The sequence below is a fragment of the Sycon ciliatum genome, chromosome 12 (genome assembly GCF_964019385.1).
Source record: "Sycon ciliatum chromosome 12, ocSycCili1.1, whole genome shotgun sequence".
NCBI lineage: Eukaryota > Metazoa > Porifera > Calcarea > Leucosolenida > Sycettidae > Sycon > Sycon ciliatum.
Genome location: NC_088654.1, coordinates 18,241,287 through 18,265,937, shown reverse-complemented (window position 1 = coordinate 18,265,937; position 24,651 = coordinate 18,241,287). Strand labels below are relative to the sequence as shown.

Sequence of the window (24,651 nt, the reverse complement as noted above, 5' to 3'; positions counted from 1 at the left end):
GATTTGACCGGTAAGTTTGTGAAATTGGATATCATTTCAAGATAGAAATTGATTTCTCCAAGCTAGGGAAGAATAAGCAAAATCTTAACAAGAATTTTTGTTTTGTTCTGTTACGATCACCATGACTCCCAGAAGACCCCGCCATGCCGGAGGTAAGTGCTAAATCACTGCATCTCTAAGGTGATATTAGATGGGAAAATCGCGTCCGTTTTCACCTTTGTTTACCTTATCACCAACGTAATTTCTGTTGCACATTGCTGCTTGTCGTACAAAAGGTGAAAACGGACGCGATTTTCCCATCTAATATCACCTTCGCGACAGACGCGAAACCGGGAAAACCCCAAATCGCAGCCATGTCGCACCCCACGCAACTGCCGCAACTGGGTAGGCACCGGGCAAATATGCTCGAAAAATCTCCCATCATGCTTTCTCGCAATTCTTTCAAACAAACCGATAATGCCTGAAACCATGCCGATATTTCCCAGAAATTCTCACCAATTTTCGCTTGAAATCCAGGTCTTTCTTCGCATCCAACACAAAAAGATGCATTCTCAAATATAAAGGAAACAAAAAATTATTCTTTTTCTGTTTTCTGGCTCTGGCAAGTTCAGATGCTTTGCTGGTTTCAGCTTGTCCAGCAGAGAAACCACCTTCTTGCTTTTCTCATCCCTTTCACTTTCAGCCTCCTCCTCATCCGCACTATCCACTCGACAAACGTCAGCAACCAGCCGATTATGCCCACGAAATCACCGATTATGCTCGTGTGATTTTTGCACCCTAAAATGCTCGATTTAGTGCCGGCATATTTGCCGGGTCCCTACAACTGGGCCATCGCAGGCCATCGCAGAAGTTGAGCTTGGCTCAACGTTTGCGATGCGATGCGACAAGCGATTTGGCGTACGATTTGACCTTTTCTACAGCAAAGTTGTACAAAGGTTCAAGAGTTGCCTATAAATGTGTACAAGTTGTATCAAACCGCGCGAATATCATGGTGACGTACCCAAATCAGCAAGACTTTGTCGCATCGCTGACTTCTTCTGTGAATGGTATTTCGCGAGTTCGCATCGCACGCGTCCATCGCAGATCGCGTCACATCGCGTGTCGCATCGCAAAAAAGCTTCTGTGAATCCCGCTTTAGAGATGCAGTGATTTAGCACTGAACCTACGGCATGGCGGGGTCTGAGATGCAGCAAAGATGAGCCGTTATGACCTGAGCAAAAACTTCACCATGGGATGATTCTCCCAGAGCTGCAGATTCTGGTTTAGGCCACACGTTTTTATTTCTATGTTTCTCGTCACCCGCGCGCATACGATTCAGGAGTCTGGAAGAAAAAAAACTATGCTGCCCTGACTGTGCATGTGGGGACCAGCACACTCATGCACATGTACATAATGTGGCCTGGCCTGCGTGACACATGATGCGAGGTCGGCATTTTTTGTGGGCAATCTAGCTGCACATGCACAGACTGTGATAGAAGCTCCTACCACATACTAGTTGCTAACTATGGACGCTATTTTGCATGGTGTATTGGTGGGTTTTAGTGTGAACAAAGGTCTAGTAAACTTTTTTTAATTTTTGGTCATTTTTTTATTTTTTTCCACCTCTCGCATACGTTTTTAGATTTTCAGGTGACGAGAAACATAGAAATAAAAACGTGTGGCCCTACGTACTCTTGGTAGGAGGCTCTTCTACACTATCCTCTGCATTTTGCAGTGGGTATAAAAGCATTTTTGTTGCACATCAAAAAAATTTAAAGAACTTGAAGCCTGCTAGTGCTAGTACATATTTTAACAATGAGGGCAGGAATTTCGACGTGGCTAATTCCACCTTTGAACCAAATTTGCACTTTTCTGATGCGCGAGAAATCAGCAAAAAAATGACCCGTTCACTGCACATTCATTTCGAACCATGCACTCCAAATGGTTGATTGCATATGGGCATTGGTTTGTACAGCAGTGTGACTATTACTAGTGTGGCTTTCACGGTGTTAGTCTCTCAACATGTACAAGGAGTAGGAGTAGCAGCGTAAAGCAGCCGCACATGTTCTGGTCTCTGTGTGGAATCCAGCTCGATCGTGTTCCATGCTGCGTGCATGTGTATATGCATTGAGCTGAAAGCTGTGCTGGACCATGCGGCTATGCATGTTGATATGTGTGTGTGTGTGTATGTGTGTGTGTGTGTGTGTGTCACGCTCGCGCGCGTTCATTGTTTTTACTTGCAGTTGCACAGTTCATGTACATCATCCGGAAAAGAATTATGCTGCCTCCGGAGAAGTCCATGTTCTTATTTGTGAACAAGATTCTACCAACGACAAGGTGAGCTTGCTTCTTGAAAACTCAACTATGCATTCATTCATCAGTTGCCTCTTATCAGCACAGTGCTGCTCAATGAAATCCAATCGTGTGAGTCAAGTTTGCGCCCTGCACCATTTCTCAGCCCGGTGTTCGCAGGTCTAGGGCTGCACAGCGCCCGGCGTGTACTTGAGTGACTCTAATGGATTTCGCATTCGTGTCTTTGTGGTGACCTTGCTCGTGTGTGCAGCGCAGAACAATTTGCACACTGGCGCAAGCTGTTGCTGTAGCTTTGAAGTTTCTTCCGACCCTCTGGACAGAATCCCTTCATGGGGGGGGGGGGGGGGGGATTCGGATGTGAAGATATGCAGAAAGAAAGTCCAGGGCATTCTAATATCCATGCCATGGATTCTTTTCAGCACTGGTAAAAGCATTCTCCGACAAGCATGGTGCTACTGAATAGATAGCGAATCAGCACGGGTGCATTCCAACACAGCCGTGCATGCGCGTTTAGAATAGTGCACCGTATGTCGTCTATGTACGCATACGCAGTTTGTGCATCAACAATAAAATATGCTGACGAAAACAGCTTGTACACAACCGAACACTGCACACCCTCATACTTGATAATCGGGGTTGTATTGTAATACTGAGCGTGCGCTTGTTTGTGTGGATGTGCGTGTTGAATATGCATAGACTTGTGGAACTACCTCCCGCTTGCTTGTGTCCTGAACTGCATGGTTGAATTGCTTTACAGCTGTGCAATCAGCAACAACAGTGTGAGAATAAAGAAAAGGGTGACAAAAACACATGGCAGGCAGAAATGGCAATCTATTTTCTTTAAGGTGGCTCGCGCCTATTTCTAAACTCGTCTTCTGCGCAGGTTCTCGCGCATCCTACGTTCGAGAAAAGTGCATGCGGAGTTGGCGTAGCGAGCTTGTAGCGCACTCCAGTTTCGAAGGGTCCAGCTCGAGCAGATGGCCTGAGTACGAAACTCTCGTACTCGAGTCTAGAGAGTGAGCTTTTTTCTTCTTTTTTTCACTCCTTCACTTGGCTACTTTTTTTTAGGTGCATTTTTTACTTGTGGAAATTGTCACCTGTCAGAGAAGTGTTGGGATGTCCCTTCCAGCAGGCACTGCCCATGCCCATGGTCGGCTTCGGAAAAAGAGTAGAATAAAAGCGTTGGAGTCTATGTGGATGTCTTGGAAGGAATGGGGGACGGCACAGACGGGTACGTGAATGTGTAAAACCTGAGTATTTTGTATTTTCGTTGAATTGGTTCAAGTGACTTGGCGAGTCCCTTCCACAGTAGAACGCCATTCTTCGCAAAATTTGTCTGACTATTTTGTCAAGAATGGCCGTTCTATAATGATCAATCGACTCTGAAGCCAGTGAATTGTGGAGGTCGCGCTTGAATATAAATTGAAATGGTCACGAATGTACGAAAGTATTTTTGATTCGAACATGTACTGGACAACGTGGTTGCATTGTGTCAGTAGAGGGTGCTACTGTAGTATCTCACCATTTCTTTATGGTAATCGCTGTCCACCAAGAACTCTACTATAGTTATTGCCACGGCTTGATCACAGCGGTACACTGAATTTTTGTTGAGAAATTCCTTCAATTTATTGTCTTATCACTCTGACTAGACTCAGTGCTTGAGCGTTTTATTTAGGATGCATTTTTTAGAGATTGATATTTACCAGTATGTGTTTCACATCACTCCTGACGAGAATAAGCATTTGAAAGCAACACTGGCTGACAGCAATCATGCTCCCCAGGCTCAAGTGTGTGTGTGTTACAAGGGTGTGCATGGCAATTTGGTAGAGTATGTGTGAACACAAAGTCCACTATTATATTCACAAACTCAAGTACATCGCAAAATTGTGCCTTTGTATCGTATATTGTGCCTTCATAACTTTGACTAGCCCTAACCTGCTGTCTGACAGGTGTGTCATTGGTGAATGTACATGTACACTGTCTCCCTTCACAACTACGTGCATGTAACACAATATTTACAGTGCACTTGCAGTGTATATAGCTAGATCAATGCACAGTAATCAGTAAATTGTGGCTGCCTCTGTCACATTGTCATATTCACGCGACGTACATTCTAAATCATCGAAAATGCCCAAACCTATTTCTACGTGTGCAGAAGAAGATTGAACACATTCTTTCCTTGCATCTGCGCCTTGATCCTTGAAGGATGATGGCGTTCCTACGAATGCGGAAAACTCGGCCTCTAGCCGAGTCTGACGCGAACCGTGAATTTTTTTCCTTGACATTGGTTGATGGCATCAGTCACATCTAAGAGTGACACTCTATCTCAAACATATTTACGCAAAGAAGTAGTAATCTTATCTTCATTGGAGCGATGGTCTGCAGGCGTGCGATCATGTGTGTGCCTTGTGTGTGTGTGTGTGTGTGTGTGTTTAGTCCCTGTTTACACGCACGTTTGTGCGTGTGTGGTTGTGTGTGTGTGTCTGTCTGTCTGGCCTGGTATGAGGTTGCTCAGGATAGGTCTGCCTGGCGGGTGGCCTGTCTTATCTGCCATCGGTCATTTCGCCAGCCAGGTGACAAACAAGGCACAAATGTGGCGCAGAGCAAAGTCTCCCCATCCAGGATCAGCGTGGTGCTGTGCAGTGTGGTACATGCAGAAGGTGGTTTCACTCTCGTGGTGGCCTGCGTGTGCATCATTGTTTGCCCCTGGAACCATCGAAAGTGTCCGCGCCGGCATCATCTATTCCGCTCAGCGTCCATGCTTCTCTCTTGTGTTTGACATGCAATCGGCAATTCAAGTCAGTGCCTGGTTTCAGACGTCACATGTGCGACCGTGGCCATCGGGCAACCAAGTCTGACAGAGCGTCATATTGTGTTCGCTGTTCTCGCTGCAGCCGTCAGTTCCGTCGACAGAGTGACCTGAGTCGTCATCTCCGTTTCTGCTCCTGACAATGACTCCGGCTTCTTTCGGAATGGTGTGGCCCTTGGGCAACCATGCTACAGTAGCAGTAGTAGTAGTAGTAGTGTGTGTGTGTGTGTGTGTGTTCTGCCTCGCCTAATAGCTATCATCGCCTTTGACGATGGGCTTTCCAAAGGTCCAAAGATGTGTGTGTGTGCGTGTGCGTGTGTGTGTCTGGAGCGCCACCGGGTGGCGTGCTCTTTCTCTCTCTCTCTGCTGCCCCTCCGGGGCCCACGTGACCCTAGTGGTAGTGGCTCGACAGGACAGGTGTGTGTGTGTGTGTGTGTGTGTTTGCATGTATGCGTGTGTGTGTTTGCATGTATGCGTGTGTGTGTGTGTGTGTTTGTGTGTGGTATGTGTGTGTACACTTGTGTCAATGTGTATTGCAGGGTTGGGTGGGCTAGTAGAGAAGGGTAGATGTATATGGACATGTACATGGGATATGTAGGTGTGCATGTACATGCACCAAAGCAAACTTATCAAAATGGCATTCTGCGCCTATATGGCGAAATTGAGCATTGAAGCATATGTTTTTTATTTTCTCATTGGCATGTACACAGTTAGTCCATTCAATAACCAAAAAATGAGGAAGATTGTAAATCAGGTTCTTGATGAAATACCCATCCGCTATACATCATAAATCCTGTACAAATTTGACAATTTAGTGAAATTGTCATCGCCTATATCTCAAAAGTTAGCATTGAGACCCCGTTTTTTTAACTCGCCATTTGCATACACTACCTAAGAGCAACCGCCCACCAAATTTTCAGAGCAATCGTTAATTTTTTTGAAATAGGCGTGAGCCACCTTAATATACCGGTAAGAAGAAAAGAGGACCAAAGAGCTACAAGATACGCTATGATATCCACTAAGTTACTGACACCACCAGTTGCTTTATGATCAGCTCATGCGATAACATTGCACCTGAGTCTAATTATTCTCTTTTTCTTCTCTTTTTCTTCTCAGCGCCAATATGGGCTCCATCTACGACGAGCACAAGGACGCAGATGGATTTCTATATATCGCGTACAGTGGTGAGAACACGTTCGGAGAAGAAGAGACGTGCTGACCCATGGGGGTACCAGCCCTATAGTTAGCCCCGCAGCTTTCGTCGAGTCAAGTGTGTTCCAGAGGTAGGTTGTGCTGTACGCGCGGGCGATGCTTCTCGCTGCGAATAGGACAAAAGGAGTGTAAGACCACGTGGTGACATGTTTATCTGTGTGTCCTTGTGTTTGACGGTCGCATACATACACATGCCAGACAGCAAGCCGAAAACCATACATTTCCAGAACCATTCTCCTCTACAAGGTTAGGTGTCACAGATATGCAGCCGGAGCGATCTGTTCCCTGCCTGCTTCATAAATTGCTTGCCCGATCATGTCATGAAAAATAGCCTTTACCTATCAGCTGATTTTTACTTCATTCCCACTGGCGTATTTGTCATTAAGTTTTTGCGTACGTGAGAAGTAATTTTTTGTGTAGATAGCTTTTAATTTTCTCTATCTCGGTTGCTACTCATGTTCTAGTTATCTTCGTCTTTTCTTTACTGTCTAAGTTACTATTGTATTGCTGCCATGTGCGGACACATTGTTGCTAGTTGTTCAGTTGCGGCAGTACCACTGTAGAGCCTTCCAGTGTGTGTGTGTGTGTGTGTACGCGTGTGTGTGTGTGTGCGTTTGCTTTGACAAACAATATGTGCCGAGAGTCAAGCGTGTACAATGTGCGTCCAAGTACAGTGTAAATTCTAAGACTTTTGTAACTTGCTACTTCTGCCTGCTTTGTGCACTTGCTGGAGTCAATTTTATGAAAAATTGGCTGCTTATGGGGTATTCGCACGACAGGCAAATCCACGTGCACCGGAAAGTTGCTATGGTATTTTACCTGTGAGCGAGAAAAGTGCCTGAAAGTAGCTGAAAAGTGAAAGCGAGCTGGGGGGCCCACTTTCACGATAATCGTGGCATGCACGAGTACATTTACACCAAAAAGCGCGAAACAAGACTTGATTTTTTACGCGGCTCTTGTAGAGCATGATAATTATCGTATGTGTGTTTTGAAAATTTGAAATACCCATGGCTACTGGTCGGTGAAGCATTCAAAAATGCAAACGTGCCTGTCGTCGAGTGGAGTGCAGCTCTGTGAATCCACAGTCACTTTTCTCGTATGTCACTCCCTGCAACTTTCCGGTGCACGTGGATTTGCCTGTCGTGTGAATACCCCATTACGAAGTGGAGATTTGCCAATGCTGTGTGCTAACAAGAATTAGTTGAAATCAGGGAGTCGTAGAAACGGTAGAATATCATGTATGTTACGACCAGGGAGCCGTCAAATACCGGTATTTGACGACTCCCTAATTGAAATGTGGGTGCTACGTCACAGCATAGCTACAATTTCAAAAATTCAAAAATTGGATCCACTTGGATCCAGTTTTTGTATGGATCCAAGCACATTTCAAGCCGTCTTACTCTCAGCAAGGTGATGTAACCAGTGAAACTGACTGATTTGGCTACTGGGGGCGGGGTTACAACTGGTGGCGAAATAAAAGTCACACCTGCATGCGACATGAGTGGGTTGCTATGCACCCACATACTTAGGCAATAGCAAAGTCACACCTTAGTGGATCCAAAAATAGAAATCTGATGTCAACTTACTACTCCCTGGCCGTTGGACTTGCTTTACTGTGCACATGCACCCACATATGTACCTACCGGGTAGTCATTACTCATACGGAAGTTATTGCCCATAACAAGAGTAGATTAGCAAGAAGAGCAGAGAGTGCAACTCCGGGATGGGTTGGCCCGCGGCGGGATTTTTTGTTGACGTAATCTTTTCGACGGCGCACGCGCTGCGAGTCTTTTGGAAAGTTTCGCCTCGTGCACTGGGCCGGGCTTTACATTGCAAGGTGGGTGCCCAGCACGTGCTCTCACACTGCTCTGCGGCAAAATGCGCGTTTTTCTGATGAAGAAAAAAGGTGACGTCAACAAAAAATTACGCCGCATGCCGGGGTATCTGCAGATTGTGCAGAAGAGATCCAGAGTTCTTTATCTACTCTTGCCCATGATTATAACGTTACACGTACACGGTAAGGCATGTAACACACTTGGTAGCACTTCTGACTGGCCTGGAAGCAGCACTGTAAGATCAGGGATGAGCAGTTGTGCCGACCGTCATGTGCTCAGCATGAGGGAAACTTGCACTTGGTGCATGCTGCATCTAACAATAGTACTTGAAATACGCATCTAACACCTTAGTAAGAGTTCGATGCTACGATGCACTCATAGTAACACACAATCATAAATAAAAAATTTATGATAATTCAAACATGCAGCTGGTGAGGCATGCTGCTGCTGCTGGCGCCATCAGTGATCACGCTGCAGCACCGGGAGGTGTACCGTGCACAGCGGCCACAACCGTGACGAGTGAGGACAGCGGACAACACATCCAGGACATAGTAAACTCGCTAGACACCACGGTCAACAACGGCTGGAAGGAAATCAAACAGTCGCAGGCATTTATTCGATGACGCTGCAGCAGCAGCAGGAGTATCTTACACGCAGCGGTGTGAGAATATAAAACCAAATACACACAACTGAGAAACTTGGAACTATTCTGAAGTAAACTTGGAACTATTCTGAAGTATGAACAAATGGGTATGGCAATGAGTATAATACAAATTGAATGGCGAAGGGTAGTGGGCAGTGGGGTTCAAGAAGACTGCATCTTTATACAATGCCGCCGAGTTTCATACATGTACATGTTTCCAGCAAGCTGATACTGAAGGCAATATGAGTTCCCCATCAACATTGCCCGCAACAAGTACTAGTATACTCAACAACACAAAGCAGAGCACCACACACACAAGCAAGTGCGGCACGAGGGCGTGTGAGCGAGAGAGAGAGAGAGAGAGAGAGAGAGAGAGAGAGAGAGAGAGAGAGAGAGAGAGAGAGAGAGAGAAATACACGATCATATCATTACAATAGAATAATACAACATGAGATGGGCTAGCAAACATGAATGATGACACTGTAGATAATACAAAAAAGTACTTCAGAAGAGATACAAGAACTGTACAAGTATGTACAAAAATGGGACAGGTGTGTATGTGTGTTCTATGAAAGTTATGTTTTGTCCTTAAAACAATTTATGAGCAGAATAAATCCTATGACAAGCGGGGGATGCAATGGCCATCTTACCCGCAAAGAATTTTATAATATCCCTGGCCAAAATATGCACAGCTAATGTGCGGCGTATGATTAGACACAAGCTAGCGTTGCGGCTCATAGTTCATCAATTGAAAGCCATTTAAATACCTGTGGGTAGAAAGCAAACAGATCAAAGCAGCACATGTAGTCATGTACACGCCCACCGTTGGCCCGCCCGCACACACACACACACACACACACACGTACACCCATACACACACACACACACACACACACACACACACACACACACACACACACACACACACACACACACACACACACGTACACACAACACACACATACACACACACACACAACACACACAGCAATACAATGCTGCCAAATTCACCCTCCAGCCAGAACCGATCCGATAAAGAATTTTCTGATTTCGACAGGAAACCCAAAGTTTGTGGGGGTATGGTGTGTGTGTGTGTGTGTGTGTGTGTGTGTGTGTGTGTGTGTGTGTGTGTGTGTGTGTGTGTGTGTGTAGCTCCTTCTGCATCGTTTGCAATTGCGGTCGGCGTTTCAGTAGACCACAGGACCTATCCCGTCATCGCCCCTACTGTTCCGAATCTGCTCAACCCCCCCCCCCCCCCATGGGGTCCGCATAGCCAGAATATGGCAGTGTGTCCAAGGTCCAAGGTGTGTGTGTGTGTGGGGGGGGGGGGGGGGGGGGGGAGGTGCACACGTGTGTGTGCATATGCGCAACAGTACAATGGCAATGTGCGAACACTAGTAGTAGAGTCTAGTACACTCAGTCTGCCCAAGCACATGGGGAAAATGTCCGTTTAAAAAAACCCATCAGGCATCTGGCCTGAAAAGGGTGTCCGATTCCAGGGGAAATTATTTAGCAGCACTGACAATACAGTGTCATGCAGCCGCGAGTACGCATACGATCAACGCGTGCACTGCATGCAACGTTCAGTGCGCACTGCCGGCGCCGGCCCCGCGTCATTCGATCGGATTTCCATGTCCAGGACAGATAGCTAAATAATAATATGAGTGCCAAAGCACTGCTGGTCTTATCTTAAAAGAGTCAAATTTCTCAAAGCACAGGAACATGGACTACGACATGGCTCACCTCTCCTTCTTCATATTGGCGTGCAGCGTGATGCAAGCCTTGTAGAGAGAACTCGCAAACGCCACCATGAAGACGGCGGCGAACATCGCCGACGCGATCAGGAAGTAGACGTTCTTCATGACGAGCGTTTGCGTCTCGAGCGACGCACCTGCATGTCGTACGTCGCATACAGCACACATGCACCAAGTCAGGTCAGTCAGAGCAATGATGTGAAGCACTGCTACGCACAAGTATGAAATCACGAGCAGCGCAGACACAGCCCCACACTCACAATACAAGCTATATTGCTAAAAAATTCACGGTTCGCTTGAGACTCGGATTAGACTGAGTTTTTAGCATCGGTAGGAACGCCACCACTCTGCCAAGATCAAAGGTGCAGATATGTTGCTAAATCCTTGCAAAGGTGCTCAATACCGCGAGGGCAGAGCCAGAAGACACAAGAAGCTTTGGGTAACAACATATTTCAGCCTCGTTCCATTCCTGACTTGTGTACTCACCGCACATGTGCAGGATGAGTGAAAGCTTCTACTAAAGCTGGCTGAGTGGCTCAACATTATACATTCGACCAATGTCAACAGAAACATGCTGGTGTTGAGCAGTCCTCCTGGCCTGAGGAATCCAACCTCATGAATATAATCGCACTGGGGGCTACGCAGCCCTAGCACCACACACACACCACTCGGAGCTACTTTACTCATGTCATGAGGTAGAAATTCTCTGGCCAGACCGGTACCAGTGGATGAGCTGTTCACCAGGTCACCAGCCCTGATGGTCTGTCATCATGACTTCAGCATGACTTAATTACGACTTTCGTCACGAGCCGGTCAATTGGTCATTTAAGAAGGCACCACTGACTAATCATGATCGTGCTGTCTGCTTGGTAAAGAAAAATCGGAGCAGCCACAGCAAAGTTCATGTACACCACTAGCAGTCTAGCACTTGCCCTACTCACCGAGTAGTTTGAGAGGACCCAGGGTGAGCGTGTACGGCACGCAGATGAAGGCCATGACGCTGAGCACGGCATTGATGATGTGACCACGCACGACGTCAGACACAGTGATGATGTGCAGCAAGTGAAGGAACATGTTACGGTGCTGCGCGGGACAAGCACCAAAGTTGACCAAAAAAAACAAAAACACAAACACGATGAGATCTTGAAAGCGCCATAAGCTGAATTAACAAATCCTGCTCCGTTCATCATGGTTAAAACGAGAATTGCAACTGCAGCTCCAAAGTCCAACACACACAAAGAGATCTTGATTTGCCATAAGCTGAAATAACAAACCCTGCTCTGTTCAAAACGGTTAAAACGTAGAATGCAATTGCCAATCTAGTGGAGATCAGTGCCGACTACCTCGGCGTGGAGTACCAGCATTATGGACAGTCTTGCACAGGGCATCTTCCTCTAGTGCGTGAGAGACCTGCGCAGCATTCACTAACGAGTTGACGGCAGCTCACCCTCACACTATCTTGCTAGTGCAGTGGTGCTGCTAACGACTACTGGCACTCCAGACACGACGCAGTGTGCACAGAAAGTGAACTCAGCAGAGTTACAAACACACACACCCCGGCACACATGCCAAAACACAGCAGGGCAGTTGCCAGAATAATTATGATAAATCCAGGTGCAGGTCGCATGGTGGAATGTTGTCAGAAAACAATTCACTGGCAGTATCTCCTCCACTTCTATCGTGTAGGCATCTTCCGAGGCTCGGGTTCAGGGCCTGCTGGAGAGCCGGGTCAGCCGGGTCACGCGCCCGGCTGGGGAACTGCACGACCTGGCTGAACAGATAACACCGGGTCCAGTCTGACCTGGCTGAAAAATGTCTCAAACTGACAATGGATTCCTAAAATACCGGTTTACGACTCGCGGACCCCATCTGTTGCAAATCTGGCACAATCGTAGATCTACACACTACAGTCTACAAGCGACAGAAACTCGGCTAGGGTCAACTGGTTCTAGCGCGATCTGGCCAACGGCGAGCAGGAAGTCAGGACATTCAAAGTCGATGGGGGCAGGCAGTCAAAAGCGGCGCGAAGAGAAAAAGAACTCACGCTTTGTCGTTTACCTTCTACGTTTGCGGGCAGGGACTTTGATAGTTCGCCTTGTTCTCTAAAATTTCCGATTTCCGGTAATAAATTCGCCTTTCTGTTTTCCTGCGTTTTGAGCAGGCTTTTTGGTTGTTTTTCTGCTGGATGATCTGACCCGGCTTGACCCGGCTGGCCTGCATGCGCCAGGTACACTCTGACCGGGCTGTGTTGAATGTCTAGAGCAGGCCCTGGGGTTTTACGTGCTTTTTAGTGCCTGACGGTGTGCGTGTAGAGTTACAAGATATTCCCATTAGGTGCATAAATAAAAATAAATTTCACGGTTCGCGTGAGACTCGGCTGGAAGCCGAGTTTTCCGCATCCGCCGTGGGAACGCCACCACCCTCTAGGATCAAAGGCACAGATGCAGCGCCTAAACGAAGGGAGGTGAGTAGATCAGACCCACCACCAAGTGGTCAAAGACCGAAATCCCATTAGCTGCATCCATGTTACCCTCGTGCCAGGGCACGAGTTCCCAATTAACTAGGTGCATTAGGTGCATTAATTAGGTGCATGTACAATGTAAATGTAACGTTAGAAGTAGAGACAACAGCAGGCACACATCAATAACTGCACCATGCAGCAGTCACTTACATCTCGAGCAGCGCCCTCCACGAGATCCAGGTGCGCGAACACGAGCAGAGTTACGGCAAAGTTAGTGATTCCAAAGCCAAAAATAAAGACCTGAGCAAGGACGGTAACACACACACGGGCACGCACACACCAACACACACACACACCCACACACACACACACACACACACACACACACCAACTAACCCACACCCACACCCACACCCACACACACACCAACACCCACCCACACACACCAACACCCACTCACACACACACCAACACACACACACAAACACACACACACACACACAGACACACACACACACAGACACACACACACACACACGTCCACACAAACAGTGAAAAAGATGAGTAACCACTAAAAGTGCTGGGCTACATGACGAAAGAAACTCGGTGCAAGCATGCAGAAACCAGGCTGAGACTGATAAAGGTATATATACATGCATACAGTCAACCTAGTGAATACCAGCCTTGGGTATCACAACTAGTAAAACCTGTCCAGGCGACCACTCGGATAAGGCGACCACCTGTCCTAGAAGACCACTGGAACTAGGACCAAGGGATGCTATTTCCAGTCAAATGACCCTGGATTAGGAGACCACCTGGTAACAGAGACCACATTTTGGAGGACCCTTGAGCGGTCGTCTTAGACAGGTTTCACTGTATGAATAACGACACAGTCTTAAGACCTAGTCAGCATTAGACTGCATACTTTAAACCTCATGAATAATGACAACGCGCGAACAATGATACTTTTCTCATGCACCACCGAGGCCGGGGGTCGTTATTCGCAAGGTTGACTGTATTCCAAAGAGACTCAGCACAGCCAGTTGGTCGGCGTATAAACCAATGACACGTGATACAACACCCATGTACATGTGGGACTCACCAGCGTGTAGTGAAAGGGAAACGTGGGTGTCTGGTTTGGCAAGACGACCAGCGGCATAGCCATCAGAGACACGGCCATGCCAACCAGAAATGACAGCAGGCCAAACGTCAGAAAGAAGAAAAACAGGCAGTACAGGATCTGTGTAGACGTGTGCACATTCAGCCAATATACACAGGCACACACACACACACCGCATGTACACACACACACACACACACACACACACACACACACACACACACACACACACACACACACACACACACACACACACACACACACACACACACACACACATACGTACAGGCACGCACAAGCACACAAGACGCAGACACAAACGAATGCACCCAAAAAATTAGGACGACGAAATAACACTGTATGCAAACGAAAAAAAACCCGATACGAAATGACAAGGCATGCAAGTGATACAAAGCACCACGTACTATGGTGAAGGCAGGTGTCAGCGTCATGGATGGTACTATGGTGAAGGCAGAAGGTGCCAGTATCATGGAAAAAACCACACGGGAAGGCAGAAGGCACTGTCGTCATTCCCTAGCCTACATCTTCCTTCCATGTGCTCTCTCTCCCTCCCTCCCTCTCTCTCCCTCCCTCCCTCTCTCTCCCTCCCTCCCTCCCTCTGTCCCCCTCCCCCCCCCCTCTCTCTCTCTCTCTCTCTCTCTCTCTCTCTCTCTCTCTCTCTCTCTCTCTCTCTCTCTCTCTCTCTCTCTCTCTCTCTCTCTCTCTCTCTCTCTCTCTCTCTCTCTCTCTCTCTCTCTCTCTCTCTCTCTCCAGCTCCCTCCCTCCCACATGACCAGTTACCGTAAAGTCGCGGATAAAAGCCGGGCTTATAAGCACGCAAGCCGCTTTCTGCACCAGGCTTTAATGCAAACCAGGCTTGTATGCAAACCATGCTTATATGCACCACTGGTATTTTTGCCAGGCTTGTATGCACAAAGAAGCCAGGCTTCTGCGCGCGACACGCGTAGATCTACCGCTGACTACCGGTATGGCAGCAGTTTTACTATGCACCGTACATAGCGCATGCACTCTTGACCTACCCGATCCGCGCTGGCATAGAAGCCAGGCTTCTACGCGCGACAGGCTTATATGCATTTGACCCGTTTGATTTTCAGGCTTCTATCCGCGATGTGCTTGTATGAAAACCAGGCTTTTATCCGCGACTTTACGGTACTCATCAAGAGTCCTTACAAGAACCCTTCATGCACCTATTGGGCGCTGGGGATATCCTGCAATGGTCAGTGCAGCAGCCATGCAATCATACCCTGAAGCACTACAGTGGTCCCACTATAATCCAGCACAATGTGTACTACGGAAAATTTGCTGGAATAGGGAGGGCATTAGATTAACAAATCTGACTTACTGCTGCAATGTGCATGAAGAGGACATTTTCATTACAGACAATAATGCTGTTTTGTAGGGGGTACTGGTTTAAACAAGGAGAAGAGGATGAAGAAAAATGTGTCGTTACTCAGAGTTTCACACGCTACACGATCATCAGACAACAGATCGCTTAGGGGTCGTCGGAAAAGTTTTTTTGTCGTCTATGAAACGAACATGATTCGTTGAGGGAGGGAGGGCGAGCCAAAATCGCAAGTTGACCGACACTGTACATATTGACATGTACATGCATGCGATTTTCGTCGTCCAGCATAGCAAACTGTGTTCGTTTCAGAGGGAGGGGACGGGATCCAAGTGCGAAATGAACTATGTTCGTTTCAGGGACGACAGGAAACATTTGCGACGACCCCTTACTGCGTGAAACTCGGAGCGACAACACATTCTTTTCATCCTCTTCTTTTTCTTGTTTGAACTAGCTGCCCTTCGGCATTGGCCACTCTACTGGACAGCCTGAAACCTCTCTGTAGTACTGGTTTATAAAGTGCTGGACTAAAGACTCATAAGAGTGAGCAGAAGCTTTCAGCCTGTTAATCAATGAAAACGAAGCAATTCTATCACTTGGAGTCATATTGCTGGTGTGATGAGGTCGACCAAAGAGCGCATGTGGTGGAGGTGGAATTGCTTCATGGATTACAGACTGTACAACTAACCTTTCCTAGAGTGTCCGTGGCCATCAAGCGCTGCACACCGCGAACACCGTACTGGCACACTGACACAGTGACGGCGTAGGCCAGCTTGGAAAACAGCCACAGCGCCTTCAGGCCGACGGCTATCGTGTAGCCTTCGAAGCGCTCGCCGGGCGGAAAGAAGAGCGACGTGAGTGCCCGGCCGGTCAACGCTGCACGGAGAGCACGCACAGCAACACATAGTATGACACATACGATAAACCAGGTAAATTTCGGTGTATTAAAATTTCGGTGGCAGGGACCTGATGGGTTTCGGGTGTAGTGTAGAATTAGCTGACCAGCATTCCCTTCACATACAGTGCATGCCCTGGTGCCTGTTAGGTGCAATTTAAATTTAGGTGACTGGTATTTCTACCGAAATCACCGAAATTAAAGTTACACCGAAAATAACCTGTTTTACAGTAGTATGAATTCAGCATTGCTACAGGACAAACGGCGGCAGCACAATCAGCACATGCTGGATACAGCAAGAGATGAAAATGTGTACATGCAGTACATGTAGTGAAATCATCAGCAACAGCAGCAGTAGCACTAGCACCACCACCAGTCAGTAGAATCAGCATCAGCATCAGCATCAGCATCAGCAGTCGCATCAGCAGTCGCTTCAGCATCAGCAGCCGCATCAGCATCGGCAGTTGCATGAGCATCAGCAGCCGCATCAGCATCAGCAGCCGCATCAGCATCAGCAGCCGCATCAGCATCAGCAGCCACATCAGCATCAGCAGCCGCATCAACATCGGCATCAGTATCAAGTTAGCCTTACTTACCAGGAACGGCAATGATAAAGAGACTGACGCCAATCACACTCAGTATAAACACGGACACGAGTGCCAGTATCTATACATGGCAAAGAGGCACACAAGAGAGAGAGAGAGAGAGAGAGAGAGAGAGAGAGAGAGAGAGAGAGAGAGAGAGAGAGAGAGAGAGAGAGAGAGAGAGAGAGAGAGAGAGAGAGAGAGAGAGAGAGAGAGAGAGAGAGAGAGAGAGAGAGAGAGAGAGAGAGAGAGAGAGAGAGAGAGAGAGAGAGAGAGGGAGAGAGAGGATGTAGACAGGCACGCCGGCACATCATCACATTTCCATGCACATACATGCACACACACAGTGACCACGCGTTTAAAATCACCTATACAGTAAGACAGCGCTTGCACTATGAGCAAAATGTTGAGACAATTTTTCCAAATAAAGTCAACTACATATGGAGAGAATTTAATTGTCCAAATGCTTTGACAAATCAATATCTGCTTCAGAATCAATATCTGCTTCAGAAGACTATTCATCAGTATTTTTAGAAGGCAGCTGGTGATAGTGCCACCCCCCCCCCCCCCCACCGTTTTCAGCACCTGACCGTACCGTATGTTTGCAATGGTCTGCAAATTCAATTTCAGTGTGTCAGTCAATATATTACAAAGAAGTTCTCGCGAGTGTTCGGGATCTCTATCCAACCACACCCTATATGCATTTGGCCATTGCGAGGAAGAGGGAGAGGGGCCTGTGTTACAAGAGCAGGCTTACCCGGAGTAGGAAGTACGACGGGCGCACATAGTCCTCGCGCTCGCGGTACACTTCGTCCTGCCGCGCTAGCTCGTGAATGCGCTGGAAAACCAGCGGCCGCAGCTCCCCTGGCCGCCTGTCAGGAGCCCGAGCTGGTGCAGCAGCAGCAGCAGCGGCGGCATCATCCACACCAGGCTGCTCCTGCTGCTGCTGCTCAGCGCCTGGTGCCACTGGCTCATCTTGTTGTTGCTGTTGCTGCTGGTCGTCTTGGGGCAGACCAAGCAAGTAGCTGCGCAGGCCCAGCAGGCGGGCCACGACGTGGCACCACAGGTAGACGAAGCCGTGCACCAGGAATCGCGTGTGGCGATTGTCGAACACCACCGCCAGGATGAAGTGCAGGATGGCAACGTCCACGTACATGCCCTCCGTGTCCGCAGGCCTGTAGAGAGAGAGAGAGAGAGAGAGAGAGAGAGAGAGAGAGAGAGAGAGAGAGAGAGAGAGAGAGAGAGAGAGAGAGAGAGAGGAGAGAGGGAGAGAGAGGGAGAGAGAGGAGCAGTAGCAAGGGGCATGGTTAGCACTGCATGTGTGTAGGCGTGCATGTGTGCACGGCATGGTTAGACAACAAGCATGCAAACAAATTCACAGTTTGCGTGAGAATCAGTTAGACTGAGTTTTCAGCATCCGTAGGAACTACTAGGAACGCCACCACCCTGCAAAGATCAAAGGCACAGGTGCACCTCCTAAAGCGGTGGGAGGTGAGTACCGTAATGTCGCGTGCATAAGCCGGATTTGTGCATAAGCCTGTCTCGTGTAGAAGCATGAAATCTGCAACAGCTTTTCGCGTACAAGCCTGTCGCATGCATAAGCCGGGCCAGTACACGAGACGCGCCACGTGTCGCGTGCGTAAGCCGGGCTACTACGCAAGACTGGTGAGCGCGCCTTTTACATGTTCATGTTTGCATGGTACCGTACACTTGCACACGCGGAAAACGTGGGAAGATGCGGAAATCAACACCAGCTGCGCTCGACGGCCATGCAGCGGAAAAAAAAGAAAAAAAATCCCGTTGGAAAATGTTGGTTTTGACGTCCAAAAGTCAGCAGTTTGCGCATACAAGCCTGGTCATTGAGTGGTGCTTGTCATATAAGCCTGTCTCGTGTATAAGCCTGTCTTGTGTACAAGCCTGACTCCATCACCGGCTTATAGGCATATAAGCCCCGGCTAATGCACGCGACATTACGGTAGATCAAACCCACCAGCAAAGTGGTCAAAGACCGAAAATCCTATTCACAAGCAAGCAACCATGTCTATAGATACAGTACTCTCCGCTTCTTTCTTTCAGCTACATCTCAGTTCATGCCTCAGTGGTCTCAGTGGTAAGCGCTACCTTGTGGCAGTACTGCACGGTGCAGTGATCATACGTGTAGACAGATAATAGACAAACAGACAGATCAGACAGAGACAGTGAAACAGACAGACAGACAGACAGACAGACAGACAGACAGACAGACAGGCAGACAGACAGACAGATAGAGATATAGACACAGACACACAGACAGACAGGTACGGAGAGACAGAATATAAGACAGAATCCTGAGGGGAAACAGTGGCACGAGCAAGCTGGAGAAGAACAACAGACTCACCGATCATTGGAGACAACGAAAGGCAGGAAAGATGGAAGTATCCACTTGACAATCTTGATTGGTATCCAGGTGATTAAGAGAATAGACGTACCCAGGAACACCTACAGAGGAATACACCAGCACGCAAGAACACCAGCAGACAATCATGTCAAAGTCATGAACAAACAGGACCGGGTTCTAGCCAAAGGGGGGGGGGGGGGGGGGGGGGGGGGGTGGCGGCACAGGGCCCCTTATCCTGATGGCGTGGCCTTACTCATTTTCGATAGTGGTGAAACGAATATTCAAATATTCGAACATTCGTTCGGTTTGTCACATTCGAATATTCGTTAAGTCACATTCGAGTATTCGTTACGTCACTTCGAATGCAGTGCATGTACATACATGGACGCCGAACACGGTACAGTGCAGTGTGTACAGCCTGCCTGTGACTTTGTACTGCATGCATGCACATGTATGTCCATACTGGACTGCCAATGTTGCACATAACATTTATGAACTTCGAAGTAGCCTTATGTGGCAGTATATTTTACGTGGCACTACCGTTTGTCATACCTAAAAAATATATTAGTATTGACAATATCCATCAAATGACTGAGAGGAGGGCATGTGATGTAATCTGTGTTACCAAAAGAATATTCGTTCATTCGTTCGTTAAGCTGAAGAATATTCGACTAGTAGGTTTTGACATTCGTTTCACCACTAATTTTCGATATTTGTTTTTTTTTCATTTCACACAACGAAATTGCGGCCTCAAATCAATCGTTCCGGGTGCTCGTTGCGGTCGAACGTTGCATTTTGTGTGACAAGGCAATGGTGGAATATGGAAAAATGGGCGAACTGTTTGTTTCCCCCTGCCCCCCCCCCCCCCCCCCCCCACAATTCTTTCTTGGCTAGAACCCTGGAGGATTTCCACAAACATACAGCACCACTAGGAAGCAGGCAACTCAGGGCCCAAGATAAACCTCTGGAGTTGGACAGGACCTAAACATCTCATCAAGACACTGATAGAGCACTGCATTCTGTTCCCATTTGAAAATCAGTCAAGCAAACATCTTGGTAATAGGTTTTTCATTTGACCCGACGAGACCACACGACGCTTGCAGACAACAGCACGAACAGTTCACCAGCCACACTCCACGAAAGCAAGTAGTATACTATTACTCCTGACAAGTCTTGTTTCGTTCCGTAAAGATGACGGGGAACTCATCAGAGGAGAAGCAGTTGCGGAATGAAGGGGTTAAGCTGAATAATGTTATTTTATAGAAAAGATACCGGCGCAAGGTGTAAACACTCAACTAACTCACATATGTGACAAATCAGCACAGAAAGGAATAGTGCAGAATGGAGGTGTTATGAACCCTACCAGACATAACTATCACAAGTGCTAAATCGATCACAAAGAGAAGGAGAGGTACACAGGAATAGGTTGCGCTAGTTTACATGTCACAAAGAGTACCGTGGTGGTGACAAAGATAGGTGAAATGTAGACGCCAAGTGAAAGCCAACAAATCATCATGGACGTCTAGCGTCACATCTGAAGATTGCTAACTGCACAAGACAAATACTTCACGAACCTCGATGATTGAAATTCAGCCAACGGTAGGTAAAAGGAAGGCTGCTGGGTGTGACATAGAACTGTGGGCTGCTGAGGCGACGTATCCATCTAGATCTTGGTGACTATCTTGGACCAAGAAAAGCCGTCCCAACAGTTCATCCACAAGCAGATAAGATATACAACAACATCGCATTCACACACCCCCTCCAGCACTGCACTTACCGAAGAAGTGAGGAAATGGCGAACCTGAATCAGAATCGGAGCCGTCATTATCTGCAATCACAGCAAAACCAGGATTGACCTGAGTCAGTGAAAACCGAGAATCCAGTGTGTGTGTGTGTGTGTGTGTGTGTGTGTGTGTGTGTGTGTGTGTGTGTGTGTGCGCGCGTGTGTGACCAGGATGAACAGGGATGGCGGGTCACCTGCCGCGACGCTGTTGACGCTATCGTCCAGTACCGTATGGGGCTTGTGGCGAAGCCACTCATCTGTGACGCCTGCGCGTGCAGTTTTCGTCAGTTGCTAGACATTGCGAGGCATAAGAGCAACGCTGTTCGCGCAGCCCGCACGCACACTGAGTCTGGCGGTCCTCACCCGGTGGACAACACGCCTCCCAGTCTGCCCCTGACGGAGCCACATAGCCAGCCATGGCAGTGGAAGAAGGAAGGAAGGCGTGCGTGTGTGTGTGAGCTCACATGCATCACACACACACACGCGATAACAATATTAAGTTTCAGAACAAATCACAAAAATGTCGTCATAGTTGACGGCTCACCTTGAACATTTTTCATGCCTCGGTGAAAGAGATCACACAGGGCACCAGTGTACAGTGTTCATAATTGCATAGGTTGGACTCATGTTTTTTTTCTCAGAATCTTACAATCGCAGGTTTGATTCCTGCTGAACCTCTTTGTCCTGTATATTTTTCTCTTTCAACTGGATAGAAAAATTCAAAGTCACCAGCTCCCCCCCCCCCCCCCCCGTGGGCTACTCGCCTGCCCCCCCCCCCCCCCCCGGAAGGCGAGGGCAATCCTAACAGACCTGTACTCACCTCCTCCATCGGGTGGAAGTTAGGGTCATTGAGATTGCGAAAGAACCACAGCACACCTGGTCTCAGAACCTACACAAGGAGGAAAGGCGGTGGCAGAAAACAAAGAGATAATTTTTCTTTTCAGCCACTACAAACGTACATCAAAGCACCTACTAGTATTCTGCACCATAGAGGCAGGATAATTCAAGAATTAATTCTTCTATAAGGAGTGATAATTGCCTTGCCGCATGCATTCAGATGCTAGGAACACGTTTTTGGCGGTCGGAGCTAAGCTTTCATACTGCAAAGAGGCTAAATTTGGCACGGAGATTTTTAGCGATTTAGATACCAGCCCAATTGGGAGAAGACAGACTTTTAAAAGCGATCAGCGTCCAATCAGAGAAACCAAACGGCGTACTCTGAACTGAGGAGTACTTCCACCGTATCCAGCTCCTGTTACCCACGGCGCGGCTAAAACACCCACTAGAACCTCGGCGGTGTGTATCGCCGTACCTTTCGCGACACGATGACGAAGCTGGCAAAGAAGTACAGAAACTCCATTCCCAGTATCCAGTGAACAAAGCAAAACGAAGCTGCAACAGACAAGAAGATGGTGACACATGGCACAGAGCACTAGAACAATTACTGCCACAACCTACATCCATTGAAACATGCACAATGAAGAACTGTTTGAGGAATATACACACCAGACAGTGCCATGCACAGTCATTGTTTTCGAAGTTTAACTACGCATGCTCAAAGAGCAGAGTCTCCTGATGATCGCTTTCCAGCATGAAACTCGTGAGTAGAGACATTTAATGATTGACCACTGTGACCGGTAGTCAAGGTTCTTCCATGCTCAAAGAGCACAACACAGGCACAACGCTGTAAGCAGTGCTCTTCCCCGCTGACAGGAGTTCTCGATTTCTGAACAATCGTTTGACCCGGCGACTTCCAGATGGAGCAGGGCATGTTCTAGACGTATGTGATCGTACTAAGTCTATGCATGTAACAGTCAGCAGCCAGCCAGTGTTCGAGCAAGCACACTTCAAGCATGCACTTTTGGACTATCGACATAATTTCACTCGTGAAAATAATCACTAAAATAGGCACTGCCTGATGATAATTAGTTGAGGAGTTCAATGCGTACTTTAGCGAGGCCGTGGAGAAAAACAACGACGACGACGACAGCAGCAGCAGTAATAAGTACACAGTAACCAGAGTCACTTACTGGCAGAAGACACGTAGCGTTGGTCCAAGGCCTCCGCAGTATCACCAAGAAGACCCTGCGGGCATGCAGCAAAACAGCACACACGTGGAGTAACACCGGACAGAAGAGAATAGGAATAAGAGTTCACGTACGCACAAACAGTATGTGCCTAAAGTCTCAAGCCCAGTGCATTCAAGTACAAATTATGTAAGCAGAAGGGTTTGGGTGGACTGCCATGCCACAACCGGTATGTGGGAATTGCACTTTTCGACAGTGACACAAAAGAGGATGAGGACACAACCCCCCCCCAAGAACAGAGTCATGTAGCTGCCATTAGCGGAGTCATGTGACATATAGCGTGAGACGTGAGAAACTAAGTACTGTCACACACTCTGTAACCGGGTCACGGGACACATTGGAGCAAATGGGTGGTCATGTGACATACACGGCGAGCCACCGGGTCATGTGACATACACGGCGAGCCACTGGGTCATGTGACATACACAGCGAGCCACTGGATCATGTGACATACAAGGTGAGCCACTGGGTCATGTGACAATCACTGTGTGTGAGCGTCCGGATCGTGTGACATGCACTCACCAGACAGCAGATGTGCAGCCAGAAGCCGCATAGCTGCGGGAAAATGATCAGCTCGACCAGCAGCAGCACAATGACCTGGGAGATGGATACACGGAGGGGGGAAACACCACACACACACACCAGGATCAGTTGATGGCAAACCTACTGTTCAAGCGAGAAGTATGAGTGCTTTCCCGTGCTACTTGAGTAGAAGTAAGCATTCATGGACAGTCGGACCTTGCTTATCCGGTCCTCCTTTATCCAGATCCCTTCCCATCCGGAAGAAAATCATCGGTTACCGATTTACAGCATATATACAGTATGTGTGTTCGATTATCCGGTTCCCTCACATATCCGGTTATTTTTGTAGAAAACGCATGTGTGCGGTTAAACGAGGTCTGACTGTATAGTGAATAATGAGTAAATCAGAATACAAAGACCCTGCAGTGCTATATCAATTTCGATATCAACATAAACAACCATTTTGATGATCGTGAACAACAAGAAACTCGGAGTTGCAACACAACTTCCTGTCGTTGCTGTATACGCTTTGAAAGTTTTGTAAATGTGGAAGAAGGTGGCTGCTCCAATGTTTGGAGCAGCCAACTTATTCCACAATTACCGCCGAAAGTCGCAACATCTCAGTTTGTTTCGTAAATGTGGATAGTGGATACAAATATTAACGGCTCCACACTTGTTCAGGCGACTGGCAATAGTTCGGCAGACCTCACCTTGCACGAGAGATAGACGGCCCCAAAGAACCAAGTAAGACTGCATTGCACGCACGCACACAAACAAGTAACACAACAGAACAATGCACTCATGCTGTGGACATGAAACAGTCGGAAATACAAATTAAATGACCATATCGGCATCACTACATGTATATACACAGCATCGACAATTGGTAAAAAAAGGAATCAAACACCGTCATT

The 24,651-nt window shown here is 47.7% G+C and overlaps 1 protein-coding gene and 1 long non-coding RNA gene across 2 annotated transcripts in view; one reads left to right on the top strand and one right to left on the bottom strand.

Moving 5' to 3' along the window:
* Positions 1 to 2,218: 2,218 nt before the first annotated feature.
* LOC135828154 (uncharacterized) lies at positions 2,219 to 6,877 on the top strand. Its single transcript, XR_010555575.1, has 2 exons — positions 2,219 to 2,316; positions 6,218 to 6,877. It is a non-coding gene; the product is annotated as an uncharacterized LOC135828154 (long non-coding RNA).
* A 1,562-nt stretch (positions 6,878 to 8,439) lies between these two features.
* The window catches only part of LOC135828642 (E3 ubiquitin-protein ligase MARCHF6-like), a 25,810-nt gene continuing 9,598 nt past the window's right edge, over positions 8,440 to 24,651 (bottom strand). Inside the window, exons 13-27 of the mRNA XM_065341060.1 lie at positions 24,448 to 24,487; positions 23,738 to 23,812; positions 23,159 to 23,213; positions 22,441 to 22,520; positions 21,949 to 22,017; positions 21,123 to 21,173; positions 19,346 to 19,446; positions 17,726 to 18,143; positions 16,981 to 17,050; positions 16,178 to 16,365; positions 14,109 to 14,246; positions 13,217 to 13,306; positions 11,487 to 11,628; positions 10,535 to 10,682; positions 8,440 to 9,558 (exon numbers count right to left, since the gene is read on the bottom strand). Coding sequence (XP_065197132.1) covers positions 9,513 to 9,558; positions 10,535 to 10,682; positions 11,487 to 11,628; positions 13,217 to 13,306; positions 14,109 to 14,246; positions 16,178 to 16,365; positions 16,981 to 17,050; positions 17,726 to 18,143; positions 19,346 to 19,446; positions 21,123 to 21,173; positions 21,949 to 22,017; positions 22,441 to 22,520; positions 23,159 to 23,213; positions 23,738 to 23,812; positions 24,448 to 24,487 — 1,711 coding nt within the window. The 3' untranslated portion in view covers positions 8,440 to 9,512. The remainder of the gene's footprint in view (positions 9,559 to 10,534; positions 10,683 to 11,486; positions 11,629 to 13,216; positions 13,307 to 14,108; positions 14,247 to 16,177; positions 16,366 to 16,980; positions 17,051 to 17,725; positions 18,144 to 19,345; positions 19,447 to 21,122; positions 21,174 to 21,948; positions 22,018 to 22,440; positions 22,521 to 23,158; positions 23,214 to 23,737; positions 23,813 to 24,447; positions 24,488 to 24,651) is intronic.